This window comes from Ursus americanus, chromosome 18 (assembly GCF_024610735.1).
Source record: "Ursus americanus isolate L20-20 chromosome 18, mUrsAme1.1.p, whole genome shotgun sequence".
NCBI classification, from domain to species: domain Eukaryota; kingdom Metazoa; phylum Chordata; class Mammalia; order Carnivora; family Ursidae; genus Ursus; species Ursus americanus.
In genome coordinates, this window is record NC_142144.1 from 26,936,094 (window position 1) to 26,952,456 (window position 16,363).

The following is a 16,363-nucleotide window of genomic DNA, read 5'->3' on the forward strand; positions in this document are numbered from 1 at the left end:
CTTTTTCTCATATTGTAAAGACATTACCTATAATATTTGTGTCAAGAGTCACACCATCTACAGCATCAAACTGAATGCCCGTCATTGGTGTTTAAATTTGCTTCATATACTGGCTAGATGCCATCAGTCTGGTGATCCATAATCACCACAAGCAAACCTGGCTTGTAGTCAAACTCTCCCTATTCCTCTGGCTCCTTGGTTTTTCAAACTGAGACCCCTTTTTTTAGAGTGAGATAAGTGCTACAAAATGTGGGTGAATAAGCTGGTACATTTAATCTTTACAACAAATGAGAAAACTGAGGGTCAGAGAAGTTAACTACTTGCATAGCTAATAGAGTAATAAGATAGATGTGGAGGTGAGATCCAGAGCTAAATAGTTTACATATTCAGTATTCTCTCCATTAATGTTGTCTGCCTCCTTTGATAAACTAAAAATTCTTGTGCCCTAAAAACTCGTCTTCTGTAAAGTGCATCACACTGAAAACTTATGACCCTAGGTTTATTCAGCAGTTTTCTCATTGGTTGAAACACTTGGTTCTGGGTGATATCATCTATTACCTGTAAGTATAGGAATCAATGAGTTTCTAAGGAGGAGGATGCAATACTGGGCTCAAGGCAAAGTCAGAGTATTATTCACTCTTATTCATGGCCTATCCCACAATCACTGAAGACTTGACATCATAGCCCCCTGAATTCACCTACATATATACATAGGTACAGCTTTAGAGAAATTCCAAGGATAAATCCAATTAGGATATCTTAACTTTTTTGTCTTCTAATATCTTTGGATTAATGTTCCTGATTCAGATGTGACTGTACTTCAAGATATTTCCCTTCTGACCAGTAGGCAGTAAAGGAAATAAATGTTTTTATAGTCAAGACTGTGGTTTGAAAAATAGCTTTCCCACTTAGAATCTTTATAATCTTAACTTCTATGTGTCTTAGTCTATTCATCTATAAACTAAAAGCAAGAAGATATACCTTCCAAGATTATTGTGAAGATTTAGAAAGAAATAGCAACATGTGAATATATAGCACAATGGCTTGCACGTTGGCTTTGCATTCAAATTGCTTAGATAGTTCTGTATCCTTATCTTCCTTTTCTTTTTGTTTCCTTCTTTCTCTAGCCAAGTTTCTAATCAGAATTTAAGTATAAGCATTTTCCTCAAAAAACAGTTTTTTCTATATTTGATAAATTTTATTTTATTACTATTTTTTTTAGCATTTGGTTCAATTTATTTCTTCTTTTTTAAAAATTTTAATCCCAATATAGTTAACATACAATGTTATATTAGATTCAGGTGTGCAATATAGTGATTCAACACATCCATGCATCACCCAATGCTCATCACAAGTAAACTCCTTAATCCCAATCATCTATTTAACCTATCCCCCCACCTACCTCCCCTCTGGTAACCATCAGTTTGTTCCCTATATTTAAGAGTCAGTTTCTTGGTTTGCCTCTCTCTCATTTTTCCCCCTTTGCTCATTTGTTTTGTTTCTTAAATTCCAGATATGAGTGAAATCATATGGTATTTGTCTTTCTCTGACTTATTTCACTTAGCATTTTACTCTCTAGCACTATCCATGTCATTGCGAATGGCAAGATTTCATTGGTGAGAAAAAAAACAAGAGTTATATTTATATTTCTTTTTTTCAAAGTCCTAAGTTTATCCTTCCTCACAAGTATCTTAGAGTTGGTGAACCATTCAATGTTCTCCTTTCATAGAGTATATGACTATTGCTACGTTATTTTAGAGTATACTAAAGAGACTTTCATAATCCACATTTTAGAAACCAACTGTAGAAGAAACAAATGTCTTGCTCAGTACCTTCTGTTATTTATTTGTGTATAGAAATCATAGTCTGACTAAATATATTGTTTATGCTCTATCTGATTCACTACACTTCTCAAGCAGAGAATTGCCTATTTTTCTGCTTTCAAAGATACCTCAAGACTAACTAAGGACTTCATCTGAAGATTTATTTTCCAGAAGTAAAAGCTGAGTGACAGATTCAAACCTCTGAGGAGGTGGCACTGGTAGGCTACTGATTCTGGGTTACAGAGAAAAAATGAAAACTGAAACCAATGCTGGAAGTAGCTAAGGAGCTGCCATTGTCACGGTGAAGACCCACAGCTGGAGTGATGCTGACAGGATCAAGCAACAAGTAGGGAAGCTCAAAGCCCTTGTCATCAGCCAGCCTTCCAATCTAGTAACTCTTTGTGAAGAATTTAACAGAAGCTAGCTAGCAAAGGAGAAATTGGTTTTCAGTGACCCAATCCTAGCACGAAATGGAGCATAAAAAAATGGATTCGAAGTTGAGAGACAGTAGTTTAATTGCATTAAAATTATTCCATAAAAGGATGAAAATCTTGCACCTGCTCAAAGCTTTCTGACATATTAAAGTTCAGTCAGCACTAGTTCTAATAAAACAATCAGTGTTTATTGGATGTTTAGGATGTTTCAAGCACTATTTACTACTGTGCATGAATTAATCTTACGAAGTAACCTTAATTACCCATTCACAAGAAAGGAAGATATTATGGGCTTGCTCTTAGAATTTAGTAGTTATAGTCTTCCTTTAGACTTGTATTCCATGTTTCAAATCCCATAGACTCTTCAAAGGGCTAAATAAAAGGAATGTATTCCTCTATTGATACAGGTGACTCAGTTGCTTCCGGGGAAATGGGGCTTCCGTCCTCACACTAGCGCTGCTCCATATAGCTGTATTCTTTAATCATTAGAGATCATCTCGGATTTGGCCCATTTTGTCTTATTAATGCCAACATCAAAATGACTGACTTGACTCTTATTTTGTTACTTCTTATCCTTTTATTGCAATTACCAGTTCTGTCTAGTTCTCTTACTGCTTAGGAACTATGTGATCCAATATAGAGTAGGAAAGTAGTTCTCATCACAACCTGGTCTCTTGTAAAAGTCCAAGAGGAGCTGTGCTACCATGTCACCTCCATTTTATTATGTTAAAACTTAGGATGCATTGCCAGGGGACTCTTTCAGTTACCTTAGTCTCATTATATACTAAATCCAGACAAGTTATGGTAGCTAGTTAACAAAACTTCTTCCTCTATGTTATAATACACATCACATAGAAAACAAAAGGCAATATTTTAATAATTCAGGGAGTTCATATTTCAAAGCCAATACAGTTTATTTTGAAAATATTACATTGAATCAGTTTTCGTTTTGAATAAGCTTTGTTACCTCAAATATGACAGACATACATTCCTACTCTTACACAAGATACATTTCATTTATTTATTAAAATAAATATTTATATTTATCAAGCATCTGTTATATGCCAGGATCTATTCTGGGTCTGTGGGATGCTGACAGACAAGTTCTTATTCTCAGAGAGCTTATAGGGTGGACACAAACAGTAAATACATGAATAAATTGAAAATGAATATAGACTATACCATGTGCCAATTAATATTCTTTTTGCATAGTTAATTTAAAATTACTTATTTTAGGTTACAGAGTATTTTTAGGATGCATTTTTTTTAAACCAAATGTTTACTTCTTCTTTATTATATATTTCCATTTCAATATTATTGTGTTTTTTAAAAAAAATTTTATTTTAATTCCAGTTAGTTAACAGACAGTGTTATTTTAGTTTCAGGTGTTTTTAGTATACCTTTTGCCTGTATTACTTTCTTTTTTTTTTTTTTTTAAAGATTTTATTTATTTGACAGAGATAGAGACAGCCAGCAAGAGAGGGAACACAAGCAGGGGGAGCGGGAGAGGAAGAAGCAGGCTCATAGCGGAAGAGCCTGATGTGGGGCTCGATCCCACAATCCCACAACGCCGGGATCACGCCCTGAGCCGAAGGCAGACACTTAACCGCTGTGCCACCCAGGCGCCCCCTGCCTGTATTACTTTCTAAAGGTTTAAGAGTGACTATATTTTGCTGGGGCTTCTTAAGAGATTTTCTTTTCTTTTTTTTTTTTTTAAGATTTTATTTATTTATTTGACAGAGAGAAAGGGAGAGAGACAACACAAGCAGGGGGAGTGGTAGGCACAGAAAGAAGCAGGCTCCCCACCAAGCAGAGAGCCCAATGTGGTGCTCAATCCCAGGACCCTGGGATCATGACCTGAGCCGAAGGCGGACGCCTAACCCACTGAGCCACACAGGTGCCCTGAGATTTTCAACATTTTGCATTTCCATAATAGTATTTTTTAAAACCACAAGCATGTTTTATTTCTGTAGTTAAAACAAAAAGTCAATAGTAACAACAGCCACCAAAATATTTCTGTCAGATGATTTTGAATGCCATGTGGTGAATTTGTTTTCACATGGTAATTTTCTCTTTTTGAATTTTGTGTCTGCTGCAGCTTTGAATACTCAGTCATGTAGTGTAAATCAGTACTCATATTCCATCAGAGTTTCTTCTACCCAGTTATGTTCTTCACAGCAGCCTTTACATCCTTGTTCCTCAGACTGTAGATGAGAGGATTGAGCATGGGAGTCATTACTCCATAGAAGAGAGAGATGAGGGCCTCAATGATGTCTTGATTATCAGCACCAACAGAGCTTTTAGATTTGGGCTTTGCGTACATGAAGAAGATGGTTCCGTAGAATATAATCACTACTGTTAGGTGGGCTGAGCAAGTGGAGAAGGCCTTACGTTTTCCTTCAGTGGAAGGGATCCTCAGAATAGTGGTGGCAATAAAAATGTAAGAGATAGAAATTACCAGCAGTGGAATAACCAGAACAATTAGATTTGACCCTGCCATGCCGATCACATTGATTGAAATATCGGCACAGGCCAGTTTTAGTATAGCCAGAATTTCACAGACAAAATGGTTAATGACATTATTAGCACAGAATAGTAACTGCATTGCGAGAGATGTCTGCACCACTGAGTCAACAAGCCCAATGGCCCAGGACCCAACTGCCATGGGCACGTAGGTATTTTTGCTCATGATGACAGGGTATCTCAGTGGATAGCAGATAGCTACATAGCGGTCAAGTGCCATCATGCCTAGAAGCACACACTCTGTGGCCCCCATGGCAAAGGAGAGAAACATTTGCAGCATGCACCCAGAAAAGGAAACCCTTTTCCTTACTGTTAGAAAGTTGTCAAGAATTAGTGGGACAGAGGAGCTTGTGTAACAAATGTCCACGAAGGAAAGATTACAGAGGAAGAAATACATGGGCGTGTGCAAGTGAGAATCATAGATGATTACTGAGATAAGGACTCCATTTCCCAGAAGGATTATCAGGTACATCCACAAAACTAGCACAAAGAAAACTGTCTGGAGCTTTGGGTGGGCAGAAAGCCCAACAAGGACAAATTCTGTCAATGTGGAATCATTGGTCCTTTCCATATTACATATACCTTTTCTCCAACAGCACTCTATGGATGGTAGAACAGAAATTTGTTAGCACAGTATCTGCAAGAGTTACCTCTTTTAAGAATCATATTCTGTGATACTGCATTTCTGTATTTGGATGTAACAATATAACTCTGGGGCAGATTGGTCGCTGTAAACCCAGGCCACTAGAACAGGAATCCTAATCTGATTTTTTCAGGGTTAAGAGAGTGTACATTTGGTTACAAGACATTTGGATCCCAAACCAGTTTATTGCCATTCCTGCTAGTTCTGCCTCTTAACATATCAACTGCAGATCAGTGGTCTATAGTCTGGATGCATCAGAGAGATGTGTTTTGTTTGGAGTCTTTTTTGCACTGTGTTTTAAATTTGAATTAGAGGTCAACATTTTGCAAACAGGAAATATGGTATAAAAATCTGTATTCTCAGCTTGTCTTCAAATAAATTATATTTAAAATCATTAGACCTGTTTCCATCATGGAGCTCAGTTGCAGCTTACTCATTGGATTTGAAGCATGTTCTCCATTCCACCAGATTACCCTCCTCCTTGTTTTATCTGCTTGTCACTGGAGGTGAATATTAGTTGCCAATTAGCATGGTGTTATTCTCAGTTGATTTCACTCATTTATAATACCTGATGGGATCGTATATGTATTTGAATTTTTGACCCATGGCTGCAGGGCCAACTTACCCACTAGGCACAGTAGGCTTATCATACTGTTAGAAGCCTATGAAAATGTTTTTATTTCTCTTAAAATCTGAATAACACAATAAACTTTTGACCTTTAGTACATAATATTAGTATATTTATCTTTATATCAAAGCAGATGTAAAATATAACTTTTAATATTATTTCATGGAAAAAAGGGCCCATTGAAGGCAAAAGTGTACTGGGCCCATCAAAGTCATAATGCAGTCCTATATAATCAAATCTCTTTTTAGAGCTCATTTTGGTCTGCTGGTGGTGTAAGTAGTCATGACATCTCTGCACATAGTCTCATTGAGGACAGCGGCCTCACTGAAGAGAGGGACATATCTTTATACTACTCCAGTAACCACCTCAATACAGTGATGAAGAATGTATTCAAATAACTGTTTATGTGTTCAAATAAATGTTTTTAATAGAAATAAATTGAAAGTACTTACAAAGCCAATTTTATCACGAATAGAGAGACAAAATGTTATGTATTGTAGGCTCCACTTAATTTGTTTATTTTCACCTCATGCAAGAACTATCACTTAGGGATCAATGTAATAATAGTGCTTTCATTCACGATGTGCACATTTAACTAAACCAGTGATATGTAGTCATTACTTTTAGCAAACCAAATTTATACAGAAGCATGATAGGCAAAACAAAGAAGGAATTTTCTGTGGTTGAAGTTACACTGGTTTGCCAGAGAAGACAGAATACTATTCCTTTTGTACCCTATTTACTCTTCCTCGCTCAGTTTGGTTTAAGAGGATTCCAAGGAGCATAGTTTGAAAACCACCAATGCAATGAGTTAGAAGTAATATTAATAATCTGCATTTTAATAGTTTTATTAGAAATGATAATACTTAAATAGCAATTTATGTATTACTCAATGCCAGATACATATCTGAATGCTTTTATTCATAACAATCCAAGGAAGCAGGGATTGTTATTGAATGATATATAGATTATCCTTCCTTAAACATTTAGTAAACATCATAAGTAAATCATGATATAAATGGACTAAAGACAATGAAAAGTAACTATTTCAAGGGGTGTAGGAAATTAATTTGGTGGAGGTCAATTCATAATTTTCATATCAACTATTTGAAGTTTCACAAACATGAGATAACTTCTTAATCTTGAAAGAAAACTATATGCCAAAAACCTACACAAACTATTATTCACTAATAATTGAGACAGTTTATACATTTTCATTATCTGTGATGAGATACAGATGCCCACTCTTATATAGAGTTGGTAGTTCTGGTCAAAATGGTAGTAAGATCAATGGAAAAATCAGTTGTCCTCTCTCTAATAATAATAATAGATGATTAACAAACATAATAGAAATAAATGCAATAAAATTAACAAAAAATATTAAGCATCTGGGTTTTAACCTAATAAAATATGCACAAGACCTTTACAGAAATAATTTAAAAATTATAATAAATAACATAGCAGAATATGAGTAACTGAAAAAGTATTGCATATTAATGTATGGGATAAAAATACAGGCTGCCATTTTTTCAAAATTAGCCTATACATTTAATTAAATATATTCAAAAGTTAATCGAATTTTTTTGAGGAATATGAGTATTCAGCCTAAAATTTACGTGGAAGAATAAAAGTATACAACTTGGACAGTTAATTTTATAAAGGAAAAATAAAGGGAGGATCCATGTTTGAAACACACTGCAAAGCTACAGTAATAAAAATATGATAATGGCTCAAGGACATTTAAATAGTCCCTTGGAAACGAAAAGAGATACAGACACAGGTATACAGGAATTTGATAAATGATCATATTGTCACCCCAAAGCAATGAGGAAGTGACAGCTTTGTAGACATGTTAGGAAAATGTCTTTATGTTTGGAAAAAAAGGTAAAATTAGATCCTTGGATTACCATAAATAAAAGTGGAAACCAGATGAATTAGCAATTTAAAGGTGAAAAAAAGAAATTACAAAATTGAAAGAAGGTAATATAGGAAATCTTTGTGAACTTATAGTGGAGGAAAAAAAACTTTTAAACCAAAATCCAAATGACATAAACTATGAAGCAAAACTTGGTGGACTTAATTCACTGAAGGACATCAGAGATAAAGTTAACAGACCATAGAAGAGAGTTACCATATCTAAAACTGACAAGTAACCCTCTTGATACAATATACAAAAGAAACAAAGAAAAACCACAAACAACAAAAACTCTCTTGCTAACCCAAAAGGTAAAGCTTTAAACCGATAGATAACTGGTCAAATTATATGAATTAGTGATTCATGGAAGGGATTTCCTATATGGCTGATGAATATATGGAGAGATTCTCACACTTCGAAAGTCAGAAAAATGCTCATTAAAACAGCCCTGAGACATCATTCATGTTCATTAGGAGTGTAGATGATAGTAAAAGTTGGAAAGCATGTGGGGAGGTAGATTCTGTTGGGAGTGTACACTAGTATACTAGAAAACTCTCTGGCTGTATTAAAATTGGGTAGTACCCAGTGATTCTAGTTTTGGAAATATGTCCCAGAGAAGTTCTTGCCCAGGACTATAAGGAGACAAGCATAAGGATGTTCATCATTGCATTGTGGCAGAAGGAGTTTGGAGGCAACCTGGATGCCCATCATCAGAGTAATGGTTCTATCACATGTAAGCATGCATTATGGAACACTTTGCAGAAATGAGAAGCAAATGAACTAGATATCCATAGAGCAACATAAATAGATCCCTGAAGAAGTGTTTAAAAAAGTAAGCAATAGGGGTGCCTGGGTGGCTCAGTCATTAAGCGTCTGCCTTCGGGTCAGGGCGTGATCCCAGAGTCCTGGGATAGAGCCCCGCATCAGGCTCCCTGCTCTGCTGGGAGCCTGCTTCTTCCTCTCCCACTCCCCTTGCTTGTGTTCCCTCTCTCGCTGGCTGTCTCTCTCTCTCTGTCAAATAAATAAAATCTTAAAAAAAAAAAAAAAGGAAGCAATAGGGGTGCCTGGGTGGCTCAGTCTGTTAAGTGTCTGATTCTTGGTTTCAGCTCAGGTCATGATGTCAGGGTCATGAGATTGAGCCTGGAGTTGGGCTCTGCACTCAGCACAGAGCCTGCATAGGTTTCTCTCTCCCTCCCCCTCAATGGCCCCCACCCCTGCTCTCACTCTCAAATAAATAAATCTTTTTAAAAGTAAGCAATATTGTGATTTATGGCACAATAAAATTTACATATAAATTTAAAATACAAATTTTACAAGGTACATACATTTTAGGAACAAATCAAACACATAAGTGTTTTGTGGAATCAGTGATTATGGGAGAATATAGAAGGCTTTGTAAAGACTGAGGAAAAAATGTATAAAGGAATATAAAATAAAATACAGAGGAGCATGATTAACTAAAGCCTAAGTTTAAAGGGGAACAAATAAAAATACATATAAAAATCATAGAGAGCAATATAGGGCATATGCCAATGAAGGAGCTCTGGAAAAAAATGTAGTTTTAATAGACAGGACTATCATAAATGTAAGTATAAAGGAAAATTAACTTCTGACTCCATAAAAACAACACACATGGATTGGAGGAAAAAAATTAATGCACTTAAAAGAAAAAAATGGTTAAAGTTTAGTTAGATCAGACATTTTACAAAATAAAGTTTTATATCTAGCTAAAGAAAGTCAGGCATAAAATGGTTGGTCAGTAATGGAGAATGAAAGGAAGTCCCTAGGGTCAGTGAGAGGTAGTACTCATCCAACAGATTCCAAGTCTTGTGGTCCCATTGGAAAGTGTCCTTAATGTAGAGATAGAAGAATCTGGAATTCCTATTAGCCTGATTCCACTAAGTATACTATTCACAGAAATAACTCTCTTGATTTGGTTCAGTGTTTCCCTTCTGATGAGAATGAAAAGGTGGGCATCCAGGTCACTTGTGTAGAAAGAATGGACTGAGCAGAGGAGTTAAGTGGCTTGCTCTCCATCAGCCATTCTGTTTCTCATTGTAAAGCATAGTACTCTGCTTCATAATAGGATCTGTGAGTGAGTGTGAATCAACCCCTGTGAATGAGATCCAGCCTCTTCTTGTTTTAACCAATCAGTTTTGAGTCTGTGAGGCAAAAGAACAGAATGTGGACCTTGATAAAACCACACCATGCCACAGAACACCACACCATAGCACTCCCCCACGGTAGTGAGGTCTGTTGGTAGGAAACCAAGCTTCCCTTGGAAGCCTCAATCATTATGCATGTTTTATTCAAACTACAAAAGAAAGTACAAACAGACTTCAAAGAAGAGGAGATTATCTGAGAAAGAGCCAGGATAAGATTTTATATCTTGTCAATTGACTTTGGCCTTGATGAGCTGAGGGGGAAAGTCTTATGTAACAGGATGAAGCAAAATTTGTCAGTGGGGCTTCTAGGCAAGAAAACAGTGTATAGGGGTGCAGTAGTCAGAAAAAGACGAAAAAAAAAAAAGGAAGATTTGCCATTTTGTGAGATATATTAAATGTATCATTAAGGAGTTCAAATTTATTCTCCAGGCACTTGGGAACCTTTGGAATTTTGTCCAGGGGATATTAAGGATGAAGACACAGAAAAAAATTTAACATAGAGGCGTTCTTCAGGATCTTGTACTTTTCTCACTACTGTGAGAACTGTGACCTGTGGAACTGTGACCTGTAGCTTGGTAGATCTGTAATCACTGTTTTTCAGGGCAATCATTGATTGGCTCCTCCTCCAGCTTGTAGTGAACCTGACTCAAAATTAATCTTCTTTTGGAATTAGAAACATAATAGTTCATTTTAGGTCAAATTGGTATCATAAAGTTTTATTTCCCTTGGCAAAGACACAATCCTCCCATTTCCTCTGGGTTCTTAGCTTGGTCCTGTAATAGTCTGTGAAAATTAAAGTGTATCTAGCTTCACTTTGAGGTGAGACCAATACTCTGTTGGGTCTTTCACATTTAGGTCTTAACTGATTGCTTTAGTTATTAAGCTAACCAAAGTAATAACAACTGGCTCATTCTGCCTGTGTTTTTCAGTTTTCTTTTTCATTTCTGAGTATGAAGGGCACTTCAATAGATACCCAGAGGAAAAGTAAAACATCCCAGTTAATAAATTAAAAGATTGTTTCCCTGGGGGTCATAGGAACCCAACCCTTCTCCCCTAGAAAATTTCCCTTCCAGAAGAAATGTTTATTAAGGTATTACTCACTGGGTGAAAAAGGACACATTCATTTTGTCTTCACTTTACCCTTAGTTGTCCCAGGATATGTTGGACATTGTAAGCAATGATAGTCAAATGTACATGAGCTGAAAAAAGTCTTGGCTGCATCTCTTATAAGCTCTGTGACATTATGCTAATTTCTAGCTTCCTTCAGCAGCTGTGTGCTCACTTATATATTGGGCAGCATGTTCTGAGTTTAACTGTGATCACATATAATAAGTTTATGGTATAGAGTAGGAACTTAAGACACATTTGATTCTTCCTTGGGTTATAATTAGTTGCAATTAAAAGACAGTGAGACTCAAAATTGCATCCTGAGGACACCCAATTCACATGCTAGGTAGGTGAGGGCTACACTACTTTTCAGATTGTAGGTTTCTTTGTCTTTAAAGTTACCAATAGCTTTTTCATAGATTTAATTAAAGAATCCAATGATATGATACAATGAAAGCACTTTGCAAGCTGAATGTAATATCCAAATGCTCATTCACTAATTCATTCAACATATATTTAGCAGTAACCTTGTGTGTGGTAGGCATTGTAACTAGGGTTGGTGGTGACAGCATGGTGGTGAGCAAATGAAGTCATTATAACACCTATTTTTCTTAAAACCAAAGGATAGTTCTTTATAAAAATATTTCAGTGTTTGTTAAACAACTTAATTTTTTCCTTTATGATTTTACAATTTTGAAGCTTCAAAGGAATTGTCCTATGCTACTGCCTTTTCATTTGAGAAACAAGGAAAATGATGAGAGAAGGTACATGACTTAATTAGTGTTCTATACCTAATTAACAATGATATGAAGCAAGCATTGTCTGGTTATAAAGCTCACATTCTGAAACACTGTATTATTTCAGACAGGAAAATGTGTTCTATGTTAATCTTATGTTATTCTTATTGTTTTTAGTGATAATTGGAGAGAGTCTACCTTAAGTAAACTTGGAATCCAAGTGGAATGACAGACATATCGAGAATATGACAACCGCAGATTTAATCCACAAGTTGAATTTCTGCTACAAATTAAAGCACTTAGTACAATGTAGGAATAGATGGAATAGATGCTCAGATTTTTTTTCTGAGACATCACTGTTAGCTAAGATTAATCCAAGTCAGTAGTAATCAAAACAAGACAGAGTTAAGGGGCCTGTGGTGGAAGTGGTGGATTTTTGCTCCCATGGAGTTTATTCTCAAGTCAAAGCTCACTCTAGAACTCAGGGGCATTAGGATAAAGAGGTATTGATTACAGTGATCCTGATCCAAGGAGCTTTCAGAAAGGGTTAATGGAAGATGTGCTGTACATTTATTTATGTTTACAGAGTTAGATATAGGAATCATATTTTTGTCTTAATTACTTTGAATTAAACAATTATTTTGAAATACAGGTGATATAATATCTCAACTATTTAAAATTTTTTTAAAAAATATGGTAGACATAGTAACTATGGAAATTGGTCAAATAATTGGATTGCAATTCCACATGTTTGGGACAGAGAATTAATTTTTTGAGCACATTAGAGGTCCAATAATAATGTTCAAAATGCTTGGCCCCAATGCACCTGTTCGGCAATACTGTCTTTAAGAACACCAAATGAAGGAATCTAATGTTCTCATTCTGTCTGCTGTGGGGAGGGAAGGAAAGGCAGAATAAATGTTTTTGAAGAGGCAGGTATGGCAAAAGAACACTGAATTTTATTTGAAAGTGCTTAGATTTGAAACCCAAAGATTTGGAACCTCCTTTTTTCCCCTTCTTTATATAAGGTAAATTCCTACCTAAGAGCTTTGTTGTGAAAATTACTCAGCAAAGGTCTAAAATGTAATGCAAAGCCTTATGACACTAAGTGATGAAAGCATGAAAGATGGAAAAATTAGATATATCCAGTTAAAGCATATAAACTTGATATCTTGCCCATAATTTGAAAAAATATTTACAAGAGAAGAAAATGAAATATAATGTCATTTATGTACCTTTGAGCTTGAGGAATGGTTTCCTTTCCTTGATTTGAATTCAGTCTTCTTCCTTAACAGCCTCTTTGCTTCATAGCCTCAATTAGTGCTCTCTAGTTTATGTAATAGTTTTCAGGATAAAGTGAGGGGATATTAGTGAGATTTAGATAGCAAGCAGAATGCTTGTAATTATTTTCTTCAAGTTTCAATTTACTAGCTGTTTATTCCTTTGATAAAACTGATAGATGAGTCTATTTAAAATATTCTCACTCTCAGGCCCAGTTTCTAGTTCAATATCAGAAAAAAAAAATATGTAAGGTGACCCATAGATTCTGAAGGCCTTTGTGGTTATCTAAGTGGGTCTCTGCATTTTGAGCTCTTGGAACATCCTCCAAAAGACCAGCCGTTAGCCCAGTAAAGCAGTTTAAATTCTTTTTGGGGCAAGCCATGGAAGGATCCCATATTTGCAACAAACTAATGTTAGGAATGTAAACATGGAGGATTAAACACTTTCCAAAACTCCAGGGAAAATGTAGTTGGATCCAATTATATCATATAATTGGTATATTTTTGTTGTCATGCAACTCAAATAAGAAATGTATATCACCATCTACATTACCACAGTATTTGATGATTTTAAGACTCAAACAGAAAACTAGTCCTTAATAAGTATTGTTTTTTCTTTTCTGATATTATCTGAAAACTTCCCATGATTAATATTATAAAGTGCCTTCATTTGTATAGTATTTTCAAATATCTAATGTGCTTCCCAGGATAGTACCATGAAGTAGAATGTTGCATCCCCACTCAGCAGTGAGTGAAGGAAATTAAAGTTAGAAGAATGTAAACAATTTAAACTGATAGTTAAATGTCAATAAAATACTAAAAATGAGCTTTATTTCCTATCTAGATTCAAGTTAGACTTGAAGCATGTGGAACAGAATGTAACCTTTTATTAAAAACAATTCCTCTTTGACTTTAATAACTAAGGTTTACATTTTAACTCAATTTTTGTCCCAGAAATGAATTTTCCTTTCTCTATATTTTTCTGTGAAAGCTTTTTTAGACAAACCCATTCTTTCAAGTTGGTAATTTCTCCATAACCTTCTACGTATTTCTTTTTCAGTTCAGTCTAAATGCTGTAAATTATGCTGTTCAGGCATCTGACATTTACTGCCAGATAATGATAATACCAACTGAGTGGGGGGAGGGGCATTTCCCCTGCACTTTCCATGTATTTTATTTATCTAATCCTTATTATATTCTTATACATACTATAATTTTCATCTTCATGATTGAGTAACTGAGGAATAAGAAGATGTTAATCATTGACTATGATATTTGTATGCAACAAGTTTCCCCAAAGGGATTGAGAACTACTTAAGACAGAAAACTTTTCTATTTTACTTTTCTGTATCACAACACCATCTCAAGATGTACCTTCAGCATGGTGGATGTTCAGAATATACATTTGTAGGTAGATGGGCAATTTTGCCATGTACATTTAGTTCCTCAAATGCTGCTCTATATTTTGTACAGTATGAAAGTATGTCACTTTAATATCAGAGTGGCATTTTTCATTGAAGAACCACTGAAGAAAAAGGTTCCTGAAAGGAGGCAAAACTGAGTCCTCTTTCTCTAATCTCTGTGTCCCTTCAGCCTTAAAAACTTGAAATCTGTATGTTTTATGTGCTATTTACATTTTTTATTGACATATAATTGACATATAATGTTGTCTAGGCTTAAGATGTACACTGAGTTGATTTCATACAGTTTTATGCTATACTTTGAATACTACCATAATGCTAGCTAACACCTCCATCACAGCACACGATTGTCTTTTTGTGTGTGGTGAGAACATTTAAAATCTAGTCTCTTAGGGCGCCTGGGTGGCTCAGTCGGTTAAGCATCCAATTCTTGGTTTCAGCTCAGGTCATGATCTCGCAGTTGGGGAATCAAGCCTCATTTTGGGCTCTGCACTCAGTGCGGGGTCTGCTTTAGATTCTGTCCCTCTCCCTCCCACTCATTCCCTCTCTCTCTCAAATAAATAAATAAAATCTTAAAAAGAAAAGATCAAGTCTCTTGGCAACTTTTAAATATATAATACAGTATTGTTAACTACGATCAAAATGCTGTGCATTAGATACCAGAACTTATTCATCTTCTAACTGCAAGTGTGAACCCCTTGACCAACATTTTGCTGGTTCCCCCGACCTACAGCTGCTGGTTACCATCATTTCTGTTTCTATGAGTTTGGCCTAGGTGATTTCATGCAGTATCTGTCTTTCTGTGTCTGACATATCTCACTTACCATAATGCCCCTAAGGTCTATCCATGTTGTCCCAAGTAGAAGGATTTCCTACTTTTTTATGGCTGAGTAATATTCAATTCTACGTATGTACCATATCTTCTTTGTCCATTTATTGGTTTGATAGACATTTCAGTTGTTTCCATATCTTGGCTGCTGTGAATAATGCTATAATGAGCATTGGAGTGCAGGTATCTTTTTGATATGTTGTTTTTATTTCCTTTGGACATATATATCCAGAAGTGGAATAGCTGGAGCATATGGTAGTTCTTTATTTGAGGAAAGTCCATATTGTTTTTCTGGTGGCTGAAGCAATTTACATTCCCACCAATGGTGCACAAAGTTTCCTTTTGTTCCACATCCTCACCAGTATTTGTTATCTCATCTTTTTGAAGGTAGCCATTCTAATAGGTATGAGCTGATATCTCACCGTGATTATGATTTGAATTTCCCTGGTGATTAATGATATTGAGCATCTTTTCACATTCCTATGGGCCACCTGTATGTCTTCTTTGGAAAAATGTCTATTCAGTTCTGCTGCCCACTTTAAAATCAGAATTTTTTTTTTTTTGTTATTGAGTTGTATGATTTCTTTGTATATTTTGGATATTAACTTCTTATCTGATATATATATTTCAAATGTATTTTCTCACATTGCACAGTTTGCCTTTTCATTTTGTTGATTATTTCTTTTGCTCTGCAGAAGCTTTTTAGGTTGATGTAATCCCACTTGTTGATTTTTATTTTTGTTGCTTGTGCTTTTGGTGTCATGTCCAAGAAATAGTTGGACCATGTCAATAGACCAATGTCAAGGAACTTTTCCCCTGTGTTGTCTTCTAGGAGTTTTATGATTTCATTGGTCTTTT

At 35.5% G+C, this 16,363-nt stretch overlaps 1 protein-coding gene and 1 long non-coding RNA gene across 2 annotated transcripts in view; one reads left to right on the forward strand and one right to left on the reverse strand.

Moving 5' to 3' along the window:
- LOC123781066 (uncharacterized) overlaps positions 1–16,363 on the forward strand; it is a 614,912-nt gene that overhangs the window by 165,975 nt on the left and 432,574 nt on the right. The gene's annotated exons all lie outside the window — the stretch shown is intronic.
- On the reverse strand, positions 4,391–5,354 carry LOC123781065 (olfactory receptor 13C8). The gene is given in 2 exon segments (XM_045780364.2): positions 4,391–4,420; positions 4,422–5,354. Coding segments are annotated over 2 exon segments (960 nt in total). The 5' UTR covers positions 5,352–5,354.